Genomic DNA, 10,663 nt, shown 5'->3' on the forward strand with positions numbered 1-10,663 from the left:
ACGGCCGCTGCGGTGCCAGGTGTCCTACTCCAGCTTTAGCTCTACCTAGCGACCGTCCACCCGGCTCCTTCGGGACGCGAGAGTGTGAACGCCCTCATCGCCTGTCTGTCTGGGAAAGCACTTGAATGGGCCCAACGCCATCTGGGGAAGGGAAGGAGCGGCGTTGGACAACTATGAGCTTCCGGCGGTTTTCGATCATCCACCTGAAGGGAGAGCGGCGGGGAAACGCTTGTTTCATCTTAGACAGGGATGAGGAGCACACAAGACTTTGCACTGGGCTTCCGAACTCTGGCCGCCACGCGGGAAGGAATGAGCGGGCCCTGTTCGACCACTACAGGTTAGTCTACGTTCGTCGGAGCTAGCCTGCAAGCACCACCCTTACATTTGACCAGCTGGTGCCTACCATCCGGCTGGATAACCTGTTGGCCTCCCGCGGACGTCCGGATCGGGGTCCGTCCGTTCCATCCGCCAGCACCTCCGATCCAACACCTATGAAGCTAGGAGGTGCTGCTCTGAGGGGACCGGGGGGGGGGGCATTCCCTGCACCACCTGTGGCCGCAGAGGGCACACTGGCTGGTCCAGTGGCTGGGGAGGTTCCCCAGGAGTCGAGGTAGCAGGCAGGGCACTGTTGGATCATCCCAGGTGAGTAGGCACCCGACTCACCCAGAGCTTCCTGTTGCTCACATGTTTGTGTTCATAGAGTTTCATGAGTTTTCCCCACATTCCCAGCATAAGGCGCTAGTAGATTCAGGCGCAGCTGGGAACTTTATTGATCATTAATTTGCACATAGTTTAGGGATCCCTATTGTTCCTGTTGATATGCCCTTCCCTGTGCACGCCTTAGATAGTCGACCATTAGGGTCAGGGCTGATTAGGGAGGCCACCGTTCCCCTATGCATGATAACGCAGGAGGGTCATGAGGAGAGAATTAATCTCTTCCTTATTGATTCTCCTGCGTTTCCCATGGTGCTGGGCCTACCCTGGTTGGCCTATAATGACCCCACTATTTCGTGGCAACAGAGGGCTCTCAAGGGATGGTCACGTAAGTGCTCGGGGAGGTGTGTAGGTGTTTCCATAGGTGCAACTACGGTGGAAAGTCCAAACCAGGTCTCCACCGTGCACATCCCCTCTGAATATGCCGATTTGGCTCTCGCCTTCTGTAAGAAGAAGGCGACTCAACTACCACCCCATCGACGGGGGGATTGTGCGATAAATCTCCTGGTAGACGCAGCACTTCCCAGGAGTCACGTGTATCCTCCGTCACAGGAGGAGACGGCGGCTATGGAAACATATGTCTCCGAATCTCTGGGGCAGGGATACATTCAGCCTTCCACTTCACCTGCCTCCTCAAGTTTCTTTTTTTGTGAAGAAGAAGGACGGAGGTTTACATGCGTGTATTGACTATCGAGGTATCAATCAGATCACTGTGAGGTACAGTTACCCGCTGCCTCTCATAGCCAGTGCGATAGAGTCAATGCACGGGGCGCGCTTCTTCACAATATTGGATCTCAGGAGCGCTTATAATCTGGTGCGCATCCGAGAGGGTGATGAGTGGAAGACGGCATTTAGCACCACCTCAGGTCATTATGAGTACCTGGTCATGCCATATGGGTTGATGAATGCTCCATCAGTCTTCCAATCCTTTGTAGACAGATTTTCAGGGACCTGCACGGGCAGGGTGTAGGCGAGGAGACTGAACCCTCGCCAGGCAAGGTGGGCCATGTTTTTCACCCGTTTTGTTTTCACCCTATCCTACAGACCAGGTTCCCAGAACGCTAAGGCAGACGCACTTTCCCGGATGTATGACACAGAGGAGCGGTCCACGGATCCCACTCCCATACTTCCGGATTCTTGCCTGGTGGCACCGGTGGTGTGGGAGGTGGACGCGGACATTGAGCGGGCGTTACGTACAGAGCCCACTCCCACCCAGTGTCCAGTTGGACGTCTGTACATTCCGTCTGCTGTCCGCGACCGTTTGATCTGTTGGGCCCACACGTCACCCTCCTCTGGTCATCCTGGCATCGGTCGGACAGTGCTTTGTCTTAGTGGGAAGTACTGGTGGTCTACCCTGGCTAAGGACGTGAGGGTTTATGTTTCCTCCTGCTCGGTGTGCGCCCAGTGCAAGGCACCTAGAAACCTTCCACTCCGCCTGCCCTGCCGGAAGCTGGCTCCGCGGTTTGTGGGGCCATTTAAAGTCCTGAGGAGACTGAACGAGGTTTGTTATAGATTACAGCTCCCCCCTGATTACCGTATTAACTCCTCGTTCCATGTGTCTCTCCTCAGGCCGGTGGTGGCTGGTCCGCTCCAGGAATCTGAGGTGCGGGAGGTTCCTCCGTCCCCTCTGGACATTGAGGGGGCCCCGGCGTATGCTGTTCGAGCCATCATGGACTCAAGGCGTCGGGCGAGGGGCCTTCAGTACCTCGTGGAGTAGGAGGGGTACGGTCCGGAGGAGAGATGCTGGGTGCCGGTGGAGGACATTCTGGACCTTTCTATGCTGCGGGAGTTTCACCGTCTCCACCCGGATCGTCCTGCGCCTCGTCCTCCGGGTCATCCCCGAGGCCGGTGTCGGCGCGCTGCTGGAGCCGCGCATCAAGGGGGGGGGTACTGTCACGACTTCCGCCGAAGTTGGTCCCTCTCCTTGTTCGGGCGGCGTTTGGCGGTCGACGTCACCGGTTTTCTAGTAGCCACCGATCCACGTTTCATTTTCCATTTGTTTTGTCTTCATTGTACACACCTGGTTTCCATTCCATAATTATTGTTCCCTATTTAACCCTCTGGTTTCCCCCTTGGTTTTGTGCGTGTTTGTTCATGTCAAGTTGTCTCGTTTATGTGAACTGGATTATTTGTCTCCTTAGTGGAATATTGTTTTTGAGTAAAGTTACGGTTATTACTCATCTCTGTGTCCTGACTCCGCCTTACCTGCATCACCTAGACATTTGACAATAAGTCTGGCTGCACAACCGGATTGGCAAACGTATTGCAAATTGAGAAATCATGTGACTAAACTACCTAAAAAGAGAGCTAATATTAATAATATTTATGTCAATCTCTCCTGGCTCAAAGTGGAGGAGAGATTGACTTCATCACTACTATTTATGAGAGGTATTGACATGTTGAATGCACCGCGCTGTCTGTCTGAATTACTGGCACACAGCTCGGACACCTATGCATACCCTACAAGACATGCCACAAGAGGTCTCTTCACAGTCCCCAAGTCCAGAACAGACTATGGGAGGCGAACAGTACTACATAGAGCCATGACTACATGGAACTCTATTCCACATCAAGTAACTGGCGCAAGCAGTAAAATTAGATTGAAAAAAACAGATACAAATACACCTTAACAACTTCTTGTCAGTAGGGGGCTCCATTTCGACTTGTAAAAATTCGTTCCCAAATTAAATGCCTCGTACTCAATTCTTGCTCGTACAATATGCATATTATTATTACTATTGGATAGAAAACACTCTCTAGTTTCTAAAACCGTTTGAATTATATCTGTGAGTAAAACAGAACTCAAGTTGCAGCTAACTTCCTGTAGGAAGTGAGAATCTGAAATCGATGCTCTGTTCCAGGTCAGTTATTAAATTGCATGTGATCTATGATCGACATGCACTGCATACGATTCCCTAGATGTCAGTAAGCAGTGAGAATTGGAATTGTGTGCTAGGCAGATCTGCCATATAAAGGCTCATGGAACCGGGTGCGCTCTTTTCAACGTTCGTCATGGCGCAGAGGAGGACCTCAGGATGGCATTCTGAAAGCTCTCGTTATAGGCCTTAGATATATCCGGCTCTGATTTTATTCGATATAGGTGTAAAGACATCATAATGTAGTTATTTTAAACCGAGTTATATCAGTTTATATCAGTATATTGCGATTTTCGGATATTTCTTTGTCCTGCGTTATGGTAGTTGGACACGTCTTCGCCACATGGCTAATGTTTGCTGCTAATTCCTAAGTTGAAGACGGCAATCTACAACCAGCAACGATGATTCTGGACAAAGGACCACTTGCACAAGATTCTGATGGAAGCTCATCAAAAAGTAAGAACTATTATGATGTTAATTCGTTTTTCTGTTGAAAAATAAAACTATTATTCAGCCATTAATTTCGTGCGGTCTCGCTTTAGCGCACGCTGTATGTCGTAGTAACGTTAATTTTAAAAATCTAACACAGCGGTTGCATTAAGAACTAATGTATCTTTCATTTGCTGTCCAACCTGTTTTTTTAGTCAAGTTTATGATTAGTTATTGATTAGATTAGGTGCCTCTCCCAAGATTTCTCCCGACATTTTGTTGGCAGCTTGGCTACTATTTCTCATTGTATAACCACGATTTGTGCCGCTAAATATGCACATTTTCGAACAAACAATATATGTATTGTGAATATTATGTTATAGGACTGTCATCTAAGAAGTTTGAGAGGTTAGTGAAAAAATTAATATCTTTTTGCTGGTTATTCGTTATCGCTACTGTGGCTTGAATCAATGCTGTTGTGTGGTTTGCTATTGTAGATAGCTAATATAATGCTAAATTGTTGTTTCGCTGTAAAACACTTAAAGAATCTGAAATATTGGCTGGATTCACAAGATCTTTGTCTTTCATTTTTGCGTGTTAATTCTGATGAGTTATTTTTTTTCATAAATGTTATTGTATGATGGAGTATTGGTAATTATGCCTGTTAGTTATATTGCGACGTGTCTTGCCTCTCTGTAGTCTGCTAAGTTTAGGCTTTGTGGTGTAGGAGTGTTGCTGAATTAGTGTCTGCTGTCAATTAGTTAAAATTACTTATTTATTTGTTATGTTTAATACCTGAAATATGGCACAGTTTATGTTCTTATGTCGGAACAAAATTACATATGCTTACGAGAATGTTATTATATTAGTATAGTAATATCAAGACTGTTCTACTCTCAATGTAATGTTGTTTTGCTTAGTAGATGTAGTGACTAGTTTGTATATTTGAGTCTTAGAGTTTTTGTAGGGTACGAGATTTGTAGATACAGACTTGACTCTGAGGTAGAACAGAAGGAGAAAGGGTCTGTTGACAGAATATGATGGTTGGGAAAATATATAAGTGTTGTTAATCTGTTTAGCTTATGGTGGTTAGCTAATAGGAAAGTAGCTTATATGGTCCTATCCCGTGTTAAAATTTTTAAATAATCAGAATGATGGCTGGATTTCACAGATGTGTTCTTTTTCATTTGGTGTCTTGGACTTGTGATTTCATGAACATTTTATTATATGATATCCCTGTGGCTTTAGGCTAGGCTATGCTAGTCAGCTTTTTTGATGGGGGGGATCCCGGATCCGGGTTTGTGACTCGTTAGAGGTTTTAAGGAACAGCGGGGACTGTGAAGCAACACAAACATAGGCACAGACACATGCATACACACACACAAGATAACATACACACTATACACACACATACACATGGATTTTGTACTGTAGATATGTGGTAGTGGTGGAGTAGGGGCCTGAGGGCACACAGTGTGTTGTGAATGTATTGTAATGTTTTTAAAATTGTCTACAAAGGCTTGATGGCTGAAACGTGTCCGAAACGTTACTCCTAAATTCATTTTTTTTTTTAAATCGTTATATCCTGTTTCACTTGTGTAGTATCAGAGAACAAGGTGCTGTGCCACCCGTCTTCAGTGGACTCCCTGTCCACCAGCGCAGCCACAGAGGACCACGTCTCCATGGGAGGCTGGGCCGCCAGGAAAGCCCTGAGGGTGGTGGAACATGTGGAACAAGGTGGGAAACTAAACCATTGATTTGGATTTGATACAGTAGATATTCGTCTTGATTATTTGTTACAGTTGAAAAGAAGCAATATTTTGACCTGTCAAGATTTCTTTCTGTGAAATTCACACAGTAATATTTTTTGGGCTGGGTTCACACACAAAGTGGCAAAAACAACAAAATAATTTAATTGGTTCTAGCCTGGGGTGGGAATTGTCTGCGCAAGGTCGCAATTCATTGGTGAATAGTTTTTCTGACACGAGCTGTGTACTATATTGGTCACTAAACCTCAAAGTTATCTGCTTTTGAGCATTTAATGTAAATAGAGAGTAGCAAACAAACAGAAGTAAATGATGTATACTGATGTACAGTGCATTCGGGAAAGTATTCAGACCCCTTGACATTTTCCACATTTAGTACATTACAGCCTTATTCTAAAATTAATTAAATCGTGTTTTCCCCTCATCAATCTATACACAATGCCCCATAATGACAAAGCAAAAATATAGTTTAAAAAAATAATAATTAAAAAAATCCTGAAATATCACCTCTGTTGAACTTTGTTGAAGCACCTTCGGCAGCGATTACATCCTGGAGTCTTCTTGGGTATGACTCTACAAGCTTGGCACAAGCTGCCCAGTGACACGAGTCTATCAGACGAGCTAAGTAACTTCTATGCTCGCTTCGAGGAAAGTAAAAGTGAAATATGCATGAGAGTATCAGCTGTACCGGACAACTGTGTGTGATCACGCTCTCCGCAGCTGGTGTGAGTAAGACCTTCAAACAGGTCAACATTCACAAGGCCGCAGTGCCAGACGGATTACCAGGACATGTACTCTGAGCATGTGCTGTTCAACTGGCAAGTGTCTTCACTGACATTTTTAATCTCTCCCTGTCTGAGTCTGTAATACCAACATGTTTCAAGCAGACCACCCTGTGCCCAAGAACACTAAGGTAACCTGCCTAAATGACCTGCCATATTTTCTTAAAACCTGCATGATTGGTTTAAGGCTTGTAAGTAAGCATTTCACAGTAAGGTCACACCTGTTGTAATCAGGGTTGTTCTTTCTTAATCTGAATTCGGAACATTTACCCAGTTACTATGAAAAATGTCCTACTTCTACTGACTGTGGGTATTCTGGGTAAATGTAACTTCACGGTGATACTTGACGTCTGTAGCCATGAAATGCTTTGAAAGGCTGGTCATGGCTCACATCAACACCATTATCCCAGAACCCTAGACCCACTCAAATTTGCATACCGCACCAACAGATCCACAGACGATGCAATCTCTATTGCACTCCACACTGCCCTTTCACACCTGGACAAAAGGAACACCTATGTGAGAATGCTATTCATTGACTACAGCTCAGCGTTCAACACCATAGTGCCCACAAAGCTCATCACTAAGCTAAGGACACTGGGACTAAACACTCCCTCTGCAACTGGATCCTGGACCTCCTGATGTGCCGCCCCTAGGTGGTAAGGGTAGGTAACAACACATCCGCTACGCTAATCCTCAACACGGGGCCCTCAGGGGTGTGTGCTCAGCCCCCTCCTTTACTCCCTGTTCACTCATGAGGTACAACTCCAACACCTCATTAAGTTTGCTGATGACACAACAGTGGAATACCTGATCACCGACAACGATGATGCAGCCTATAGGGAAGAGGTCAGAGAACTGATCATGTGGTGGAAGGACAACAACCTCTCCCTCAACGTGATCAAGCAAAGGAGATGATTGTGGACTACAGGGAAAGGAGGACCGAGCACGCCCCCATTCTCATCGACGGGCTGTAGTGGAGCAGGTTGAGCTTCAAGTTCCTTGGTGTCCACATCACCAACAAACTAATCGTTCTAGCACACCAAGACAGTTGTGAAGAGGGCACGACAAAAACCTATTCCCCCTCAGGAGACTGAAAAAATTTGGCATGGGTCCTCAGATCCTCAAAAGGTTTTACAGCATCACCATCGAGAGCATCCTGACGGTTACATCACTGCCTGGTATGGCAACTGCTCGGCCTGCGACCGCAAGGCACTACAGAGGGTAGTGCATACGGCCCAGTACATCACCGGGGCCAAGCTTCCTGCCATCCATGACCTCTATACCATGCGGTGTCAGAGGAAGGCCCTGAAAATTGTTTAAGGCTCCAGCCACCCTAGTCATAGAGTGTTCTTTCTGCTAACGCACAGCAAGTGGTGCCGAGCGCCAAGTCTAGTTCCAAGAGGCTCCTAAATAGCTTCTACACCCAAGCCTTAAGACTGCTGAACAGCTAATCAAATGACTATTTGCATTGCGCCCCCCCCTTCTACACTGCTGCTACTCTCTGTTATTATCTATGCATAGTCACTTTAATAACTCTACCTACATGTACATATTACGCAATTACCTCGACACGGGTGCCCCGCACATTGACATTGACTCTGTACCGGTAACCCTGTATATAACCCCGCTATTGTATATTAATGCTGCTCTATAATTAATTGATACTTATCTCTTACTTTTTGGGGGGGGGGGATAATTTTCTTTAAAAAAACTGCATTGTGGTTAAGGGAGCTAATGTAAAAGTAGCATAATACACTAGTAGGTCAATACACATGTTGAATAATTCAAAGAGAATTTTCATCTTAATACTGAAAAATTACGAAACATTTACCCAGTTACTATGAAAATGTCCTACTTCTACTGACTGTGGGTATTCTGGGTAATATGTAACTTCACGGTGATACTGACAACTGCAGTAGTGGAGTTCAAGCAAACACAGAAAAACAAGAAGTCAGCGATATTTAAAAGACACCCCCAGAGGAAGTTGCTGCCTCTATTTCAACGTATTGGCTTGTCCTAGAGATGAAATGCACGTTGACTTAAATCATTGTGCAACATCATGTGTAAACTCTGGCCATCGTCTTTCAGCTAAATAAAAGTGGATTTCTACCAGTGTGGCCGTTTTAAAAACTAGKCCACATTTAGAGAGCTCAACCAGTGTTAAAAATATAATGTAATATCAGATCATTTCTGYGTAACAATTAAGTACCGTACTGTGATTGCTTTCAATTAAAATTGTCAAAAAGAAACAAAAATAGCTTCTTAGCAAAGAGATATTTCTCAAGCAAGAATGTTGCTAGGTTTTGGGAGTGGTCTGAATTGGGAGGGGAAAACTGAAATCGAGCTATTATTGGTCTATAAACTAATTTACCGACTGGTGATGTCACCAGGTCGGTCAAAACTCCATCCCACCAAAACAGGCTGAAATTTCAGGCGATCTTTTACAAACAGCTCTTACACTAAAAGGACATTATCATCCTTTTCACAATTGCATAGTATTAGTCCAACCTCATACTGTGGAAATATATATACAACACAGGAAAATCATGTTTTTTTTGACTGCACTGGACATTTAAAATACGTTTTACCTCTATGTCAAAAAGGAACTTTTGGCTTTTTTGGTCTCTATTTTGGTATATTTCTATGCATTGAACATTACTAAGAAATACAAGAAAAATTGTATTAGATTTTATCCTATATAATAACTTGTATAATACTGTTGTTGATGATACTTTTCCAATCAAAAAAATGTGTTTATTTATYTGAATAAAGTGTTATTCTGAGGGTCCACAATTGGTCCATAACCTGTCCCTTCCTCTCCCCCTCGTCAGTCCTAGCAATCGAGCTGCTAGCTGCCTGCCAGGGAATTGAGTTCCTCCGCCCCCTGCGTACTACAACACCACTGGAGAAGGTCTATGACCTTGTACGCAGCGTAGTCAAGTAAGTCAAACAGATCCGGGCAGTGTGTACACAATGTAACGCACACAACACATGTCTCATTCCCCTGAAATGATTGACAAAGTTGGTTAATATTTATCCAATGTCCCTCTTCTTTCTGTGCCTCCTCTTCCCCTCATTATGTGCCTCCCACCGATTCGCTTCCCTTCTCTGCCTCCCCCTCTTCTCCTCACCTTCTTTTGCCTACCTCTCTTCTCCTCACCCTCTCTGCCTACCCCTCTTCTCCTCACCCTCTCTGCCTCCCCTTCTTCTCCTCACTTTCTCTGCCTCCCCCTCTTCTCCTCACCCTCTCTGCCTACCCCTCTTCTCCTCACCCTCTCTGCCATCCCCTCTTCTCCTCCCCCTATCTCCCTCCTACCGATTCGCTCCCCTTCTCTGCCTCCCCCTCTTCTCCTCACCTTCTCTGCCTACCTCTTCTCCTCACCTTCTCTGCCTCCCCCTCTTCTCCTCACCCTCTCTGCCTACCCCTCTTCTCCTCACCCTCTCTGCCTACCCCTCTTCTTCTCACCCTCTCTGCCTCCCCCTCTTCACCTCACCCTCTCTGCCTCCCCTCTTCTCAGGCCCTGGATCAAGGATAGGTTCATGTCTCCAGACATTGAGGCGGTCCATCGTCTTCTTCTAGACCAGAAGGCAAGTGTGGGGTCATAACTCTGAGCCTCTATTCATTTAAATAAATGAAATTGTTAATTTAGCACACGCTTTTGTCCAAGTTTGTGTATTTTGTGTGGTTATTCAGGTGTGGAACGTGGCTCAGCCATACATTGAGAAGTATAACATGGAGCTTCTTCCTGAGTCCCGCCCCATCTCTCCTACTGCCTTCTCATTGGATCCCCCAGCATCACCACGGAAACGCATCCGACTTGAGTGAAATCATCATCTGTCTAAATGTATACTTTTTGTCTTCCTGTTTTTCAGACAAATGTTTTCTTCCTTCCGCAACCCCAGCCGCTTCAATAATTATCATGTATTCCATGCTAGTTTTGAACAAAGAGTTGTCGGATAACATTGATTGAGGCTAGACAGTAGATTTGTAATCTTATTCGTCACAGAAACTAGATAAAGCTTGATTTAATGTATTAAACTTTATTCACAAAAGCAATGTGAATTTATTTTTCAATAAACTACAATAATTTTA

At 45.3% G+C, this 10,663-nt stretch overlaps 1 protein-coding gene across 2 annotated transcripts in view; it reads left to right on the forward strand.

The window, feature by feature from the left end:
* Positions 1-10,663, forward strand: part of hal (histidine ammonia-lyase) — a 34,261-nt gene extending 23,598 nt beyond the window's left edge. The window contains exons 17-20 of one of the 2 annotated variants that reach the window (XM_023986120.2): positions 5,622-5,756; positions 9,402-9,510; positions 10,089-10,158; positions 10,265-10,663. In XM_023986120.2, coding sequence (XP_023841888.1) covers positions 5,622-5,756; positions 9,402-9,510; positions 10,089-10,158; positions 10,265-10,396 — 446 coding nt within the window. In that variant the 3' untranslated portion in view covers positions 10,397-10,663. Of the gene's footprint in view, positions 1-2,283; positions 3,403-5,621; positions 5,757-9,401; positions 9,511-10,088; positions 10,159-10,264 lie in introns of those variants that run through there. The other variant, XM_070443245.1, reaches the window with a different exon arrangement.

Source organism: Salvelinus sp. IW2-2015, linkage group LG4q.1:29 (assembly GCF_002910315.2).
Source record: "Salvelinus sp. IW2-2015 linkage group LG4q.1:29, ASM291031v2, whole genome shotgun sequence".
Taxonomy (NCBI): domain Eukaryota; kingdom Metazoa; phylum Chordata; class Actinopteri; order Salmoniformes; family Salmonidae; genus Salvelinus; species Salvelinus sp. IW2-2015.